Genomic DNA, 18,788 nt, shown 5'->3' on the forward strand with positions numbered 1-18,788 from the left:
AGCCTGTTGGCACTGGGGGTGGAGAAGGAGGAGCCACTGGACACAGGCTGACCCACTCCCAAGGGCAGGGCCTTCTGTTGAACGTGGCCCCCTGGATGGCAGTTCCTCGATGTGGCTTTGCAGGTTGGGGCCTGGCTTAGCCTGAGAAACCGGAACCTGCGCTTTGTGACTCAGCTCCAACAGAAGACATAAGAACGGGGTTTGGGCCTGGGTGGGGCCGGAGAGGGGGTGGCGTGGGCTGACCTCTGGTGACAGGCCGGGCCTCAAGGGAGGGGCACAGACGGGATGCACATGCCTGGGCTTCCCTGCTCCGTGGGCAAGACAGCCCCGGCCAGGGGGTTACCAAGATGCGAGATGCCTGCCTGGGGCTGGAGGGTGGAGGCACCTCTGTGCCTGGCTCTGTCTCTTTCTCACTGCTCTGCTCTGCTTTTGTCCACATTAACCTAACTCTCTCCCAAGTGACCCTGCACAGCTGAGCTGTGGAGGGCAAAGCTTTTAAAGCCATTAAACTAGGCGGTGTCACCAGCCAATAAGCCTCCAGATGAAACAAGGGAGAGCTCGGCCCCAGGGACACGTGAGCAGCCGACCGTGGCTGCATCAGGGTGCAGGCTGGGGCCGCGTCCTGGCCTAATTGCTGGGAGGACGCCCTGTGGTGCACGGCCCCCGAGCAGCCTCAGGCTCTGGCCAGCATTCCAGAACCTTCCCAGCCCGACCTCTTGTGTCACGGTCTGGGATCATTTTCTTTCCGTTTGGCCTCCCTCCCTGGCACCTGCCCCGTGGGTCTGCCGGTGGGGCCTGGGAATGTTTCCTTTGCGGGGCGGGGCGGCCAGAGCGCTCTGACCCTTCCTCTGTCGGGCCCTTGGTAGGATGTGGTGGTGTTGTTATAAAGAATCACCCACAGGACGTTCTTCAGGGTCACTTTTAGGACAGATTAGGCGTAGCAGGCCAGAACCTTCAGATGTAAGACCCCCAAACCCAGATGCGATGGGGCCTCCGTGCACAGCCTGGAAAAGCCTGTGTGGAGCCGGCAGTGGCTAGAGGCTGGGCGGCGGCGGGATCTCGCCAGTCTCCATTGCAGGGTGACAATCGCCGCCCAGTTAATTCGCTTATCTGCTTCCCCAGCCGCCCAGGAATACACACCAGAGAGAATTTTAAAAAGCCCCTAAGCCCGCGAGCGTGGCATCAAGGAAGGGTTTTATCAGCGACCGCCTCAGGAAGCCGGCTAGCCCCAGGAGACCAGGCTCCTGCTGCCCCCGACAGCGTCCTTGTTGAAGAATCCTGGGACCGGAGGGGTCTCAGAGCATCACCTCTTGCCCCTCCCTGCTCGGCACGTGTGGGGGGGCGAATCGCTTGCTCCTCCCGCCCCTCCTCGGCCCCAGGACGGCGCTGCGGGGGCCCTACTGACCTCTGTGTCTTTGTCTTGCAGTGATCAGGGCGAAAGCGGTCAGTGCGAAGGAGGTGGATTCTGGGAATGACATCTACGGAAACCCCATCAAACGGATTCAGTATGAGATCAAGCAGATCAAGGTAAGGGGGGCCGTCGCAGGGTTGTCCTGCTGGGCAGAGCTGTGAGAGGGTCGGGAGCTGGGGTGGGGGGGCATCCCCTGGAGGTGGGAGACCCTGGGGAGGTGTCTTGTCTTCTCCAGGGCAGATGCAAGTCACTTGGATTTTCCTTAATCTGTAAATGCCTGCAGAGCCCTGTGGATGCGCGCTTTGACTGGGCTGTGTCAGAAATGCGTTCTCTTCACTTTGGTGGACAGTAAGCGTGTGGCAAAGGCTCAGTGTCCTTTTTTTTTTTTTTTTAAGATTTTATTTATTTATTTGACAGACAGAGATCACAAGTAGGCAGAGAGGCAGGCAGGGAGAGAGGAGGAAGCAGGCTCCCCACTGAGCAGAGAGCCCGATGCAGGGCTCGATCCCAGGACCCTGGGACCTTGACCTGAGCCGAAAGCAGAGGCTTTAACCCACGGAGCCCCCCAGGCGCCCCGAGGCTCAGCGTCCTTGCAGAACTGCCCAGAGCTGCTGTGGAACGTTCCACAGGTGCCCGTCCATAGCGCGAGGTTCGCGAAGGCAAGAGAGCTTGGCCACTGCGTCTGGGACCCCTCACGCCCCCAGACAGTGCTGGAGGCTCGAGTGTTGCGTGGTCAGCTTCAGATCCTGAGAGGGAGGAGTCCTGTGGGCGGGTGTGGTGGGGGCCGGCTTCTCGAAAGAGGATGTGGGTGGGGGAAGACTTGGAGACCACAGCCTGGCCAGAGGTGGGGGGGTCCGCCGGGTGAGAAAGGGACCGGAGGCGTGGAGGCTGCCGACAGAGGGCAGCCGGTGGGGTCCGTTTTCTCAGGATGGTGCTCGTGTCAGGGCGTGTGGCAAGGAGACACGGGGAGTTTGCGCAGAGACGGGATGGGAGAGGCAGGAAGGATGGGGCCGGCCCTGGAGGAAAGTGGTCGTTGTCAACGGTCACTAACTTGGTCTGCGGCAGAGAGGGACGTCCTAGCTTCTGACTGGAGGGCCAGCGTTGTCCGCAGGAGTTGTCGCTGTCTGTTTTTCATTTCGTCACAAAAAGAAGCATCCACGGGCAGTGAATGTTACCAGGTCAACGAGACACTGACTCGTTGCATCCGTGCCGTTCGAGGGGTGGCCTCTCTCGGGGCCGGAGTCTCTGTGAAAGGGAGAGAGAACGTCTCTGTTCTTGTGACCTCGTCGAGGCGTCCTGAAAAGGCAGGTGTTAGCCCCAGAGAGCGTTCTGGCCCTCGGCGGGAGACGTCATTTAGCAGAGCCCGTTGTCCCCATCGGCCTCCCCTTTCCGGGGGCGGGGCGGACTGAGCTCTCGCAAGGCTGGTTTATTGTGCCATTGAGATGACCCCGTTGCGTTGGGGTCTGCTTATTCGAAACAACCCCCTCCCCTCCAAAGCCCACGCTAGTGACCTTGGCTTAGGCACGGCAAGGTTCCAGCGGATGAGCGAAGCCCTAGTGCACATGTGCCCTGCGTCCCGTGTTGTGTGGTCCCGGAGCACGTGTGTGCTTTCCCCTTTCCACCGCCTCCCGCCCCCGGCGCCCCCGTGGCCGGGGCAGAGGGCCAGCCTCCGTGCACACTCACATCCCCCGCCTGTCACTGTCCCCACCCGGTGGGGCAGCAGGAACCCCTGGCTGTGGCAGTCTCACTGCCTGCCAGGCTCTTGGAATAGTGCACCCACCTCCGGGCAGCAGGCTTGTCCCCAGTAGATCAGCAGCTGGGACATCAGGCCCCGTTGGCCCGCGGAGCCCTGTCCAAGGCCATGGAGGCGAGGGTGCCTCTCCCGTCAGGTAGCCGATGCTCGGTCAGAGTTGTGGGATTCCACAGAAGCGGTGGTCCCCCACAATGGGTCAGAGTCACCTGGACGTACACCCTCGACCTCGCCGGGGGGAGGGAGAGCCCGTGTGGTGTCAGAGATGGGATCCTCCAGGGGACCCCGCTGTGCCCAGCCTCGTGACAGCTGCCACACTACGTGACAAGCGTCTCCAGAGCATCACTCTGCAGTGGGAATGGCCGCCTTCTCGTCCAGCTTCTGCATTCCTTCTGTACCCCTTCCCCACGCCGGGGGTCCCCCGGGGGCAGGTCGGCGTGTTCGGGGTTCCGGCCATCTCCGCTCACATCTCATCTTGGCCCTTGCAGATGTTCAAAGGCCCCGACAAGGACATCGAGTTCATCTACACGGCCCCTTCCTCCGCCGTGTGTGGGGTCTCGCTGGACGTCGGAGGGAAGAAGGAGTATCTTATTGCAGGTGGGTGTGTGGCTAGGCATGGGGCTCGTTCGTGGGGACTGGCCTCCAAGGCTGTGGCGCGGGGGGAGCCCTGAGCCCGTAAGGCCGTTGGGAAGTCTCTGGGCTCCCCTGCTTCTTCCCATCCGAGACGCCCTGGTGCGCTCTCTCCTGCCCGGGCCCCCACCACAGTGGAACTCGTGTGACTTGATGGGGAAACACAGTAAACCAGTATCCACGGGAGACAGGCGGTCGGGTGGACATCAAGTGGTGAGAATTTTCGCGTTTTATTCCTGAAAGGGAGGCCTGAGCCAGATGTGGAGCTGCTCCCTAGAGAAGCAGACTCCGGCTTACAGCGTAGGGGGAGATGGGGGCGTGGAGGGGCAGCGCCTCGCATCTGTCATTATGTTTTGTTATACAGTCCGAGTTTAATCATAAAAATACATTCTGAATCCGAGTCTCTGTGACTTGGGGGGTTTCTTCTGTTTGGATGATTTGTACTTTTTCCCCCCATCCACTGAGAATATTTAAAAAATCAACACACAGGGGTGCTGGGTGGCTTAGTCGGCTAAGCGGGGTCCTAGGATAGAGCCTACTTCTGGCTCCCTGCTTAGCAGAGAGCCGGCTTCTCCCTCTCACTCTTCCTGCTGCTCTGCCTACTTGTGCTCTCTCTCTCTGTCTTTAAAAATGGAGCGCCTGCGTGGCTCAGTGGGTTAAGCCTCTGCCTTCGGCTCAGGTCATGATCCCAGGGTCCTGGGATTAAGCTCCGCATTGGGCTCTCTGCTCAGTGGGGAGCCTGCTTCCCCCCTCTCTCTGTCTGACTCTTTGTCTATGTGTGATCTCTGCCTGTCAAATAAATAAATAAAATCTTTTTAAAAATCTTAGAAAAAAAAACACATACTAGGCAGGTGCCTACTAGATGCCTTGCCCTGTGCCCTGTGTGACGGGAGTTCAGGAGGGGCTCTCCCGGAGGGAAGTGCACACAGGCTCCCACTGTGGGGGCAGGAGAAGAAACGAGAGAAAATAAGACAGGGTTTTTGGGGGTGGGAGTGCTGTGAGCAGTGAGCAAATGCTCAGGAGGGGGGAGACCGTCTCAGGCAGCAGGTGCAAAGATCCAAGGATCCGGAGGATTTGGCACTGACCCCGGCTAGCTACGCTGTATGCATGGGGGTCCCTGCCAGGGGGGAGATGCAGTGGGGAGTGAGTGGGGCAGAGGACACGGCTGTCACCTCTCCTTGGGTAACACCCCCTCCCTCCCTTAAAATGCTTGTGCCTGGCATCTGGGTCCCTGGTTTGTTACTCCATTGAGACGTCTGTCCCTCTCCTTGGGGAGGGTGGGAGATTCTTTTTTCTTCTTTAATGAGCACTTCTGACTTTTCTAAATGTTTTCTTATGAGCTTTTATTGACTGTAACTCACACAGCGTACCATTCGCCCCTTTAAATGGCGTCTTTCAGTGGTTTGGGTAATCCGTGCAGCTTGCGACTATGGCCACCGTTGGAGAACCCCGACTCTTCTGCTGTTCTGCCTCCCCAGCCCCCACTCCCCACCCCCCAGCCCCAACACGCTGCTGTCTCTTTCTTCTTTGGTTCCGTGGGTTTCCCTATTTCAGAAGCCTGTGAATGGAAGCGTGGACTCTGCGGTCCTGTGTCTGACGCCCCTCACTCAGCACTGCATTCAGTGTGACATTATTTAAAGTTCATCCACATTGTAACGTGAATCAGAACTTCTCTCCCTTTTATGCTCGAATACTATGACTTTGAGCAGACCACAGAGTGTCCCTGCATCCGTCATCTGATGGACCCTGGGGTTGTTTCCACCCTCGGGCTCACATGCACACCGCGGCTGTCAGCGCTGATCAGCAAGCGTTCGCGTGGCTGTGTTTGCGTCCCTCTCGGGCTGATGCGTAGGAGTAGAATTTCAGGGCATATGGTGACTATGTTTAATCATTTGAGGAGCTGCCAGACTGTTTTCCAAAGCAGCTGCACCATTTTACATTTGCAGTGTCTACTATTTTTACAGAAAGAAAAACAAAGTTGACCAGAGAGACAGGTATGGGGACAGAATCACGAAGCAGGGACCTTCCTGATGGTGCTGTCACTGTGACACCAGGGAAGGGCGAGGCAGGCAGGTGCAGGGAACACGGGGCGCAGGGGGTGCAGGTGCCCGGGGAGGGCTGTGAGAGGACCAGGTCCGCATGTGCCAGGAATGGGCAGCGAGCGTCAGTGTTATCTCCTCTTGATACGTCCCTGTATTTGCAAAATCTTACAAATGACATCCGTTGCTTTTATGGTCAGAAAGATAAGTTGTAGAGAGAAGGGAAAGGAGACGAGACCTCCCATGGTTCGGGGGAACTTGTTGCCCTAAGAAATCAACGGCTTCCGGTTTTCAGCTCCAGGCTTTGTGCTGGTCTCCAGGGAATAACCCTTCGAAAGCGGCACCTCGTGGGCCTTCTCCGGCTCCTCACACCGCCCTCTAGAGGCAGCCGAGCAGACTGCAGAGCTGTAGAAGCACGTGCGGAAGGCAGGCGGCCCGGCTGGGTCTTCTGGGGGGGGCTCCTGGGAAGGGAAGGTGACCCAGGTCTGGGTTCATGCAACAGGCTTCGCAGTCTCCCTGTTAATAGACGAGGATTGCCCTCTCCCTGGTCCTGATGGCCTCTGAAAGCTTCTCGTGTGGACTCCCTTTGATCCTTACCATCTCTTACAACCAAGGTCATGTTATGTGGTCCCCATTTTACAGATGAGGAAAACAGAATAGAGAGATAGACAATGTGCCCCAGGTCTGGTGGTGTGTGTCTGGACCCACTTTCTCACGTCAATTGTTAAAAATTCTGGTTGATGTCTCGTTGGTACTTTGAAATCAGGGCGCAAGCGTCTGCCACACAGACTCAGGCAGGTGCCGGGTGCTGGAGCTCTTTCTCCCAGGAGGAGCCAGTGGCTAGGCATTTCTCGGCACTCCTGTGCCTGGGCCACACTGCCGGACGTGTCTTCCTGACTCCCAGGTCTGTGACACTCTGCTTCCTCGCTCATGAGATCAAGGTTTTAGCCATCTTGCCTCCCCAGCATCTGAGCCAGCAGACTTCTGCCTTCACAGCCTGTTGGAATTTCTTCGGGAATCTGTTAGAAGTCCTAAACCTCAGGTGGCACCGTAGAGCAGTTCCAAGCAGGCCCTTCAGGGGGGCGGCCTGGGCATCAGTGTTTCTGAAGCTGCCCAGGAAGGGCCAGTGGAAATCCAGTGCTGGGAGCTGACATCCAACGAGAACCTTCCCTGCCCTGGGTCGGAGGCAGACCTTTCATCACAGAGGTGCCGAGTGGTGGGTCGGCACACACTAAGGGGGGCTGAGCCCCAGCAGGTGCGGTCAGTCGCCTTCCTTATGGAGGTACCGCCGGACATCGTGGTCATCTCCTGGGGCCTTTCATGGTCAGTCAGTCCTGCCTCTTGCCCAGAGATTCTGAGGACCTTGGCATCGCCCTTTATTCCCTGAGATGGACCGTCTGGACAGCAGGGGGGATGGCCAGGAAGCTGGGTTATGTCCAGCAGCCAGAAACCCTGGTGTGCAGTCTCTGCTGTGTATGTGGCTCACGTCCGTCCCTGTCCCACTGACCATGAAGCACGTGAGGAAGCCGCGTGGCTGCTTAGAAAGTGTGGGTCCGGAACGAGAGCCGAGGGCAGAGGCTGCACGCGGCAGCCTGGCAGCGACTCTCTTGAGAGGTTGCTTTGTGTTATTTCGGGGGACGTGGTAGGAGAGTCTTTTTATCTATTTTATTCAGCCTCTTTTCTGGAAGGAAGAGGTTTCTGTGTCCAAATGAGGCGTCGTGAGTCGAAAGCAGAGAGGCTGATCATCTCTGTTACTCAGTTACTCTGAGAACGTCGACCTTCTCTTGGAAGTTCACTCATTTATATCTGCCATCAGAGGTGTGGCAGCGTCACGTGACATGGACGTGTCCTGGGTTGTTCCTTCACACGGGTCCATTAAATTGTCCCCAGTCTGAACAAGAAGACAGTTCCAGTAACTGGAGCCCACCTCCTCTAGGCTTGCTACAACCGAAACCATCCAATCTGTGGCTCTGCTTATAATAAAAACGAAGAAGATACATTTTGTTTGAAGATACACCTGCTTGTAACTATGTGTCTATCCACTTCCACTGTTCCGCCTTTAATGCGGGGAGCAAGCAAGTGACGGGGCACATCTGGGTTTCCTAACTGGCCGTGGAGTCTAAAATCCATAAAAGGCAAATCCAGCAGGGGCCAGCATACCCAGCACAGGGGGCCCTCGCTGAGCTGACTACTTTCCCCAGCTTGGTCGGATGGCTCTGGGTCAAATCTGGTGTTTACTTTCTGAGCACACGCTCTCCATCTTGTTGTCCTGGAGTCGGTATGGGCCACCCAGAAATCACGGGGCACAGTAAACCACTCAGCCTGGCTGGCAGCGGCCCCAGGAGTGACCACATGGCCCGAGGCAGCCCACCTCCTCTTGGGCTGATGACTCAAGTTCACATGTTGAGCTGGGCACCAGGAGACGCTCATGTTCAGAACTGTAATTTTCTTCTGCAGTCCTCTCCTCCCAAGGAAAAAAGAAACCTACAACCCTCAGTTACAAATTTTAATTAATTCCTGTTTTTCTCTCCAAGAAAGACTGTGTGTTTTTCCAAGGCAGATGTACGAAGATGTTGTAACAGATTTTTACATCGTTTGTGCCCAACCAAGTCCTAATAACTGTACCTGTACGGAAAAGGTGTTCTTTGAGTGTTCTGAGAGGCTCTGTCATTTATATGCGACATCTAGGGTCGGCAGGAGCCCCACAGCCAGGCCCGTGGAAGATGCCAGTTTGCACCGCATCTCCGTGTCCTTGCCCATCCTGCTCTAGGCGGGAGCTTGGACTGGTGGCAGAAAGGTCCACAGGGAGTGGAATCAGGAGCCTGAGGTCAAAAAGACAAACGGTGCCACATCCCCCCCATCCCCCCACCATGAAGGGAATTTGGGGCCGATTTCCAATTTTATAGAATTCCATGTTTTTGCTTGGTGGAAAAACCCAGACAAGGTCAACGTCAAATGGAGGACATGCGTGTGAGAAATAAGACAGGAAACAGCATGATCTACACGCAGTGTGATCTCTTTCGTGCGAACACACGCGTGTGAAAGAGTATGGGAAGGAAATGCGTCTGAGTGTTCACTGTAATGAAAACCGGAGGTTTTTTTCCTTTGTCCTTTCTTGGGTCTGCAGAGGGCTCTGGGTGTTCGTTTTGCTCCACACAGATGGTCCACGGTGTATCCATCAGCTCGCACCACGGGCCGGGGATCGATTCCCGCCAGCAGGCCCCGGGGCTGGGGGTCGGGCATCCGGCGTGGGCAGTGCTGGTTCTCCCGAAGCCTGGCTCCTGGGCTCGCAGATGGCCGTCTCCTCCCCGTGGCTGCAGGGCTTGTCCCTCTGCACCTCTCTGGGTCCTGATCTCGTCTTATGAGGAGCCTTTTCTTATCGGATGTGGGTCCCCTCCCGTGTGATCTCACCGAACTCACGAAAGACCCAGCTGCAAACACAGGCACATCTCTGAGGTGCTGGGGGTCGGGCTCCCACACGGGGCTTTCGGGGAGGCTGCAGCTCAGCCCGCAACACTCAGGACTGTGAGCAGCAAAGCTGCACGTGCCCAAGCCACACGCGGGTGCCAGGGGCGGCGGGAGGAGGAGGACCCGTAGCCTGCCCTGAGCTCGAGGACCTCTGTCTCCTCAGGAAAGGCCGAGGGGAACGGCAAGATGCATATCACCCTGTGTGACTTCATCGTGCCCTGGGACACCCTGAGTACTACCCAGAAGAAGAGCCTGAACCACAGGTACCAGATGGGCTGTGAGTGCAAGGTAAGCCGCTGCCGCCTCCTTCTGGGCTTTCCGTCGAGCCTCCATCTCCAGGGAGACTGCCAGGCTTTGATCCCTGGCTTGCCAGACCCTCTCCATCCACGGGGTCCTTAGAACAGGGCTCTGGGGAGGTACGGCCTCTCCACCAATGAGGCTGTCTGGCCAGGGAAAGAGCCCTGAGGCGTGCCCCCTGCAGAAGGATATCTGAGAAGCCCCTGCAATCTTGCCACATGGCCTGTAGCTTCTGGGAAGGAGAGCCTCCCAGGGGGAGGAATTTTGTGGGGAGAACAGGATGCCATGAGTGTTTTCTGGGGACGTACCAGTGCAAAGACTGGAGTGCCTTAGGAAAGAACACCCCAGCCGTTTCCATGCACTGGGACCATGGAGAACCCTGACACCCTGTCCCCTTCTTAAAAGCAGCTCAGGGGGCGCCTGGGTATTTCAGTTGCTTGAGCATCTGCCTTCAGCTCAGGTCATGATCTCGGGGTCCTGAGATCAAGGCCTTCATGGGGCTCCCTGCTTAGGAGGGAGTCTGTCCGTCTGCCCCCTACCCCCTGCCCATGCCCACCCCAAATCAATAAGTAAAATCTTTTAAAAAAGGGGCACCTGGGTGGCTCAGTGAGTTAAAGCCTCTGCCTTCGGCTCGGGTCATGATCCCAGGGTTCTGGGATTGAGCCCCGCATCGGGCTCTCTGCTCAGCAGGGAGCTTGCTTCCCTTCCTCTCTCTGCCTGCCTCTCTGCCCACTTGTGATCTCTGTCTGTCAAATAAATAAATAAAATCTTAAAATAAAAAAATCTTAGAAAAAAGACAGCCCAGAGTTGGGGCTAGACACAGCCAGAGCAGGGCTCACGTAAAGTGCTAAGTGCTGCCGTAGACCGTGAGATCTCCCCGGCCCCCCGCTTGGGTCCTCTCCCGCCCCTGCCCTCCAGCCCGCCGCCTGTGCCTTCAGCCCCAGCACAGGAAGCCCCGCCAGGTGCCAGGGCCCCTCTGCCGCCAGACGTGGGGCCGGGGCCGGAAGGCTGCCGGCCTCGCCTCTTGCCCGGGAGCGCTGTTGCTTGTGCTGCCGCATCGTTGCCAGCCGGTCCCTTGGCTCCTCTGGAGTGTGACTCCGGACCTACAGCTTGGGGTCCGGGGAGCACAGGGCTCCACGGCCAACAGGAACTCAAAACTGAGTCCTTTAGCATCAAAACAAACGCGGCCTTGCCGCCTGCTATGACGTGGATGGACCGGCGGCGAGGGTGTCCTGCCCAGCGAAATAAGTCAGAGAAAGACAGTTATGGATGATCTCACTGGTCTGCGGAACTTAGCAAACAAAACAGAGGAGCGGAGGGGAAGGGAGGGGAAAACAGAGCAAGATGAAACCAGAGAGGGAGACAAACCATCAGAGACTCCTAACCACAGGAAAGAGCCTGAGGGTAGCTGGAGGCGAGGGGGGGGAGGGGAGGGGGCGAGTGGGTGCGGGGGCCCTAAGCAGGGCCGGTGATGTAATGAGCACTGGGTGTTACAGAAGAGTGATGAATCACTGACCTCTGCCTCGGAGACTAATGTTAATTAGTTTAATTTAAATTTTAAAATAACAAAACAAAACGGAGTTCTTCCCTTTCCGTCTTGTCTTGCGGACTCCCGATCCCCTCAAGGCCTAAGCATGCTTCAGAGGAAGATGCTGTCCTTTTTATGTGACTGGAGCCTAGCTCTGGGAAATTTGGGAGCCTCTGTGGTTGTCTTTTCCTCCCAGGAGAGTGGCGCTCCGCTGAGGCCTTTGTGGCATGCCCAGATATGGTAGACAAGACGGCCCAAAGCAGAGGGGGCACCTACAGCTGCGGGGGGGGGGATGTGGGGGCAGTGCCTGAGGGTCACCCCAGGCCCCTTCCCCCGCGCCCAGGTGGGCTGCCTGCTGCTGTTTGGAGTCTGGGGGAACTTAGGAGAGGCTGCTGATGGAGCAGGTTCAACTAGAGCTCCCACTTCCTCCCCCGCCGCTGGGCTCAGGTGGTCATCCATTCTCGACCAACTGCCCTTGAACATCATTGCTGGGCTCGTGGCTGGGTTCTGGAAATGCTCCCTTGCGTGGGGCCCCGGTCCCTGACCGGGTCTGCCTCCGTGTCCCTCTTCCTAGATCACGCGCTGCCCCATGATTCCCTGCTACATCTCGTCGCCGGACGAGTGCCTCTGGATGGACTGGGTCACGGAGAAGAACATCAACGGGCACCAGGCCAAGTTCTTCGCCTGCATCAAGAGAAGTGACGGCTCCTGTGCGTGGTACCGCGGGGCGGCGCCCCCCAAGCAGGAGTTTCTCGATATTGAGGACCCGTAAGCAGGCCAACAGCACCCCTCTGGCCAACGGAAAAGCCTCCAAGAGTTTAGACTGGTCCAGCTCTGACATCCTTCCCGGAAACAGCATGAATAAAACAGTCATCCAAGTGGGTCTAAATTAGTGTGTCTCCTCCCGCCCCCGTTTCCCTTTTAAAAGTGGTCGTGGTCCCACACCCCGTCCGCCAGCCTGGGCATCCTTGGGTGCAGGCACGGCAGGCCGCACGGGCCCAGCCCTGGCACCGTCACAAACACGGAGTGGGTGTCCCGTACATAGGAGTCCCCCAGGCCTGGTCAGGGCAGAGCCTGGAATGTGCATTTTGCAGAAACGTTTTGAGGGTCGTTGCGAGACTGTGTAGCAGGCCTACCAGGTCCCTTTCGTCTCGAGAGGGGCATGTCCCTCACTTCCTGCAGCTTCCACACCTCTGGCCCTAAGGCAGCAGTCCCCACCCCTTGCAAGTGCCCCTGTCTCCTCTGTGCCCGTCACGGGCTCCCAGTACCTGTGATCCCCGTAAATACAGTCCTGGACCAGTGGCTCACTCCTGAAGAAGCCCCAGTTAACTCCATGAATCCACAATGGGAGCCAGGCTCCAGGGCCTGGCACGCTGCGGGCGACAAGCTTCCCCTTCATCCAAATCCTTTTCATTCCCCGCACCACACACCCCAACTCTGGGGGAGTCCATGGCATTCTGCCCTGAGGGCGGACGTTTGGGGGGGACACTTGGCTCCCCTTGCCATATACTCCCGGGCTTCTGAAGTCAGTCTGGCTCCCTCCTCCTCTTCCTTCTCCTCCTCCTGGCATCGGGCACCCAGCTGAGTCGCACACATTGGTTTTGCACGGGGTTGTGTGTAGCCGGTAGCACAGGCTGGCTGTGTTCTGTTTGCACATCCTGAAGACATCGAAAAACTGGGCTGTGCTGTGTCCCCCAATGCACCTGGTGCCACAGCCTTACCGTGACCCCCTCCACAAAGACAGTCCGTCACTGTGCTGGGCGTGATTTCTGGGAGTGAAAGTAGCTGGGCATGTTGTGAAGTCTTACCCAGGAAGGGAGAAATTGGGGAGGTGGGGGGGTCAGTGAATCTCTTTCCAGGCCTCTGGGATCACCGCGGCCAACATCTCATTTTCCTAAAGATGAATTCTCAGATAATCTGTGAACCCCAATCCCAGCCGTACGCCTCCACTTAGGTTTCTGATATTCCATCTCTCGGTCCAAAAAAAAAAAAAAAAAAAAAAAGAAGCGTCCTAGGGGACTGGAGAACCTGTTCCCCAAGCACAGCTTTCTGCTGCCAGTAAATTGGGGGTTAATGCAGGCAAAAATCACTCAGCAAAAAGTCTTCTTTTCTTCCAACTTGTGTACGGTATAAACTGTTCTGAGTTTTTCATGCAAATTAGGCAAACACACCGACGCGAGCACACGCACACGCGGTGACCCATGTGTGTCCGCCTGTGCACCCTCCTCCTGCAGAACACTTCGAGTCACCACGTTCTAAGCATTGCTCTAGTCTGCGGTGACCCCAAACCACCCGTAAGACCCCTGACCCCCACATGGCGTCATGCCTGCCGGGACCCGGTCAGCACAGATTTTTGATGACTTCCCTTTCTAGGGCAGACTAGGGGGATAGCCAGGGATCAGCCCCTGAATCGAGGGTACTTTCATGCTGTACAGTGATAGAAAGTTTGTAAGATGTCATAATGGACCAGTCCATGTGATTTCAGTATATACAAGAACACCAGACCCCTCCAATCAATAGAACACCCCTCCCGTTTGCTTCCTGTATGGTGTTATCATATGTAACATTTACTCCTGTTTCTGCTGATTTTTTAAATGTTTCGGTTTGTTTCTGACATCAGTTGTAATCATTCCTGTGCTGTGTCTTTTATTACCCTTGGTAGGTGTTAGCCTTGCACTTTTTTTTTTTTTAAGGTTTCTGCATCGTGGAAGCTTTTGACCCAGAATGGAAAGCATGGCGTGCTAGCTAGCCTACGGTGGTGCATGCCTTCAGCTCTTTTCTTTCCTTCTTTGAGTGTGGTTGCTTTCTTCCAGCCGCTGCCTTTTGTTCTCTGGTTCAAATCATTACAGAGTAAAGTATCTTTGAGTTGGTTGGTTCTAAAAAGATGGCCTTTATACTCAGTCCACACACATTGGTCTTCTAGCCACGCTGAGCAGAAAACAAAAACAGAAACAAAAAATGCAAGAGGAAGTGCCCAGTGGCAGCCGAGAGACAAAGCCACTCAAATACCATCAGAGTCAACAATTACAGCGTGCGTGTAGTTGAAGAAGGCTCTCCATTCGGCATCCTTTAATTTATGTTCTGTTCTATGCACTGCCCGTTCCTCCTCCCGTTCTTGTCTCCATGCAAGCAACTCAAAATATTGAAAGTGAAGTTTACATTGTAGTTATTTTCAAACCTTTGCTTGATAAGTATTAAGAAATATCGGACTTGCTGCCATAATTTAAAGCTTTGTTTGTGTTTGTTTTTGCTTGGGTTTGGTTTTGTTTTGTTTCGTTTTTTTTTTTTTTTTTTTTTTTTTTTTTTTTTAAACTTTTGGGCAATGCGTTTTTGCTGGAATACGAAGTCTGAGACCTTCCTGTGCTGGGAACACGTGAGAGCTGTTGAACGTTGACAAGCAGACTGTGCATGTCTCTGATACTTTGTATCATTCTTGAATGATCGCTCTGTCAATGGACAATAAACAGTATTATCAAGAACGTTGGCTCTGTCTCTGTAGCTCTGTCTGATGCTGGGAGCCGCTGCTTCCTAGCCTAGCAACCAAACACCTCCGAAGGAACCTGTCCTGTGGAGGTGGATGTGTATCCCCCAGAGAAAGAGAGGCCCGTTGGTATCTAGTCAGTGTTCAGACATCTCCCATGGTCTCTTCGATGCTTTTTTATGGTCCATTGGCTTGCATCAGGATCCTAACGAGGGCCATGCATGGCAGTGGCTCCGAAGGCTCTCTTTTCTGCAGGTTTTCCTCCCCTCCCCATCTGCCTCTTAAGCTAGGAAAGACGGCCCCATCATAAGTTAAACTTGAACGTGTCGTGCTAATGACCTTCCCCGACATTCGTGCCCCTCCGGACCTGCAGGTTCCATGGGGTCCTAGCAGACAACCCACCAGATGGCGGCCACCCATGTACTTTCTTTTTCATATTTACATATATATTTTGGGTACATATTTTTACATATTTACATATATAATTTAGGTCAAATGTGACTTCTTCGAAACACTTCTCATTATGGAAATTTTTTTTTTTTAAAGATTTTATTTATTTATTTGACAGAGAGAAATCACAAGCAGATGGAGAGGCAGGCAGAGAGAGAGAAGCAGGCTCCCCGCCGAGCAGAGAGCCCAATGCGGGACTCGATCCCAAGACCCTGAGATCATGACCTGAGCCGAAGGCAGCGGCTTAACCCACTGAGCCACCCAGGCGCCCCTCATTATGGAAATTTTTAAACAAACCAAAAAAATGCAGAGAATGATCTGACGAACTCCACACTCCCATGACCTGCTTATTATCTGAGCTTTCTCTGTCCTTGCAAACAATGTTGAGTGGGTTTGAGGACCCACATGCGGGCTGGGCAGACTGTTGGGGGGTCTCCAGACGCTATTCTTCCCCCCCCCCCCAGCCTCGCTCATCCTGTGGAAAGGAATGTGCATGGGGATTCAGGTCCGAACCTCCAACAGACACCCTAGGATCCAACGTGGAGGGTCCCGGGGCCAGCCACCAGGCCTGGTTAAAACCTCTAGAAGTTTGAACACCGCTAGCTTTCCCCTGATCCAACTCAACAACCAAACTGTGGAGCTATAGATGTTTTATCAGGGTCAGTTTTTTTTATGGACAGCTTGCCGTTACCACAGATTTGAAACTTTATGAACAGGTTCTATCTTTAGTCTCGGGTTCGAGCTCAGAGCTGACCCACAGCTCGCCTTGCCTCGCTCGGTTGCTGTGAGTCATTCGCCGTGAAAGGCAGCCCTTTGATTTGGGGAAACCGTCAGCTCTGCTAGCAGATTTTCTCCTTTGGGAAACAAACTGGGAGAGAAAAAAGACATTCAGAACCCCGACTGGATCCGTTTTTCATTCCATGATGATGATGGAGAGGAATCCCGATCTGAGCTGGCTGAACGGCGGGTGCCCGGTGGGGGGCAATGCAGAGAATGCTCGAGTGGGCTTGAGGATGGGATCCAAGATTTGATGCAGAGGCAAGGCTGCATACGGGACCCAGAAGGAAAGCCCAAAGCTCACCGTTTATTGTTGTCCCACTCAGGATGTTTGGCTTTACCCCTTCAAGCAAAGTTTGTAGGGGGGCAGGGGGGCAGGGGGGAGGGGAGCTCCAGGTGTAAGATTCCAGCCAGGGAGTCTCAATAGAGACCTAGCCCCGGGGGTGTTTACTGGGTGCCGGTCATGCAGGGATCCTCTGCACGGTGTGTAGCAGAATTCCAGCCTCCCAGAAAGAAAGCAGGTGTTCTGCATAAACGAACATTTGAGACACAGGATCCTTTTTGTTGTCTTTTCTTGTTTTCTTAAGAAGGCTTCACACCCACCATGGGGTTCAAAATCACAACCCTGAGATTAAAAGTCACACACTCCACCGACTGAACAGGGCAGGTTCCCCTGGATCTGTTCTTACCAGAGAATGGGGGATCCCTCCGGAAATCTGAGTTCCCAGACACCGACCCCGGACGCAGGCCTCCTGCAGGAGAGCGGCTCCAGGCCCGCAGTGGGACTCTGGCATACATGCTCTGCCCCTTTCCTGTTCACAACCTCTCCCCAGGCTCTGGAGACGCTGATGCTAAACCCCCATGGGCGACTGCTTAGCAAATCATTCTAATGATAGTAACCTCAGTCAAAGCTCAAGTTTAGTCCATGTCAGGACTGGCATCAAGGGCTTCAAATCCATTATCCTGGGTGACACTTGCCAATTCTGCGAAGTCTGTGTCCTCATCTCTCTTCGTTGGTCGATAAAGAGTCTGAGGCCTCGAGAGGTCAGTTTCCTGGGCACCCGGCCAGTAAGCACTGGGGCTGGGACCAACAGGGACACTTTAGAGAGAGAAGGAGGGTGCTTTCCAAGAGGGGGTCAATAGGTGTAAACCAGGACTGCCCCGAGAAAAGCAGGGTGTGGTGGCTCCCGTCATTGTAGAACACCTTCCCCAGGCACACCAGGTGCATTGATCCCCCCACGCCCCCGCTCTCCCAATGCAGACGCTAGGGCTTGGCACTGGATGCAGCAGCCCACAACGCCCAGGGCCCAAAAGACTTCTGACTTCCTATGATCTGGGAACAAAAGTATACCAGCCACAGAGATGCCGGGTGCCGTAGCAAGCCCAGCATCCCAGGGCATTTTTTGCCAAGACCAGTGGGGATGTCTTCTGGGTGACCTTCCGCGTCCGATTCCAGGACCTGGGCTCTTGCCCTCTTGTCCCCCCCACCTTCTGAAGCCTCAGGGTCCTTCCTTTTCAGCCAGAAAGAGGAGGGAGGGATGCCTGGCAGATGCTCAGCCTCTGGCTTAGGAGTGACACCTGGCACCTCCTCTTCCAGACTCTGGAGAGAATTAGTCACTGTTGAACTCACTACAGGCAGCTTCTGGCCTGGGTCCCCTGGGCCTGGACCCACCTCCTTCCCAGGCAGGCCCAGACACGGCAAGGGACAGTCTAACAGAACCTGCTCTCTGGGCAACCCTGGGCAGCGGTGGAGCTCAGAGGTGGTACCAATGCGAGGTGGTACCGGGATTTAAAAGAGAAGGTCTTGCACACTCTTGAAAAATGCATAGAATCAGTCCTGAGCCAAACATGGATACATGCCTTGCTTCAAAAGCAGAGTAACCGCTGCTGTGCGAAGTCACATTGTGTTACAGAGAACAATGGCCGGGTCCTAAGGAAAGGAATGAAACAGGAAAGAATGAAGCGAGGGGGTGGGGTGGGGGTGAATTTGGGGGAGGGAGATGGGTTTGTAGCAAGGAAGGGGAGGCGTCCTGAGGGCAGTGGGATAAGAATGGGGACAGTGAAGATTCAAGCAGGGTTTCGTGTCAGCAGTTGGGGACAGCTACTTCTATGCACACCAAAAATGCACACCTGCGTGTTGATGGTGACTTCATTTGTTTGTTTGTTTGTTTTTAAGAGAGAAAACTGCCCTTGGAGGGAAGGAGGAGGCAGGCCAGGGACCCGCACAGGAATTTAAGGCCTGTTGGCTACTTTTTGGCCAAACCACCAAACACATTCATGAAAAAGTAAGATCTTGGTGGGCCAAATTCAACAGCAGGCCACCCATAGTCCGAGGAGAGAAGGTCTACAACGACTCTGGCAATCTGCCGTGTGGCTTTTCCTTGGTGAATGCAGCCTGAGAAGGGTTTGGATCTTAATTTGGCAGCATTTAGAAACACGGAAATTGTTAGGGTTGTGTAGGCCCAGCCAGAACAACTCCTAGGAACCTGAACTCACAACAACTGATGTAAAAGTCAGAATTGTTAATTTACAGTGAGAGACGCGAGTTGGATCTCTCCAGAAATTAGCACACGTCTTTGGTCAGTCACAGGTGAGTTCTGGATACTGTTAATCTGTTAATGTACATTCTTTCTTTCTTTTTTTAAAATTTTTTCAGTGTTCCAAGATTCATTGCTTAATTGTAAATTATTTCTTTTTTTTAAATTTTTAAAGTTTTTTTTTATTTGAGAGAGAGAGCATGAGAGGAGAGAAGTTCAGAGGGAGAAGCAGACTCCCCATGGAGCTGGAAGCCCAATGTGGGACTCGATCCCGGGACTCCAGGGTCATGACCTGAGCCGAAGTCAGTGACTTAACCGACTGAGCCACCCAGGCACCTAATTGTACATTATTTCTTAAAATAAATTCTCATTTGATTCATTTTGGCTATAGCTTTTATTTTTATTCTTTTACCTTCAGTG

General features: G+C 54.7%; 1 protein-coding gene across 2 annotated transcripts in view; it reads left to right on the forward strand.

Annotated features, from left to right (window-relative positions):
* Window positions 1–14,602, forward strand: part of TIMP2 (TIMP metallopeptidase inhibitor 2) — a 44,464-nt gene extending 29,862 nt beyond the window's left edge. The window contains exons 1-5 of one of the 2 annotated variants that reach the window (XM_045085793.1): window positions 965–1,079; window positions 1,427–1,527; window positions 3,650–3,758; window positions 9,462–9,586; window positions 11,698–14,602. In XM_045085793.1, the coding sequence (XP_044941728.1) occupies window positions 980–1,079; window positions 1,427–1,527; window positions 3,650–3,758; window positions 9,462–9,586; window positions 11,698–11,895 (633 nt within the window). In that variant the 5' untranslated portion in view covers window positions 965–979 and the 3' untranslated portion in view covers window positions 11,896–14,602. Of the gene's footprint in view, window positions 1–964; window positions 1,080–1,426; window positions 1,528–3,649; window positions 3,759–9,461; window positions 9,587–11,697 lie in introns of those variants that run through there. The other variant, XM_004749267.2, reaches the window with a different exon arrangement.
* The last annotated feature ends 4,186 nt before the right edge of the window (window positions 14,603–18,788 follow it).

This window comes from Mustela putorius, unplaced genomic scaffold, assembly GCF_011764305.1.
Source record: "Mustela putorius furo isolate JIRA1106 unplaced genomic scaffold, ASM1176430v1.1 tig00000873_pilon_pilon_pilon, whole genome shotgun sequence".
In the NCBI taxonomy this organism is placed as follows: Eukaryota; Metazoa; Chordata; class Mammalia; order Carnivora; family Mustelidae; genus Mustela; species Mustela putorius.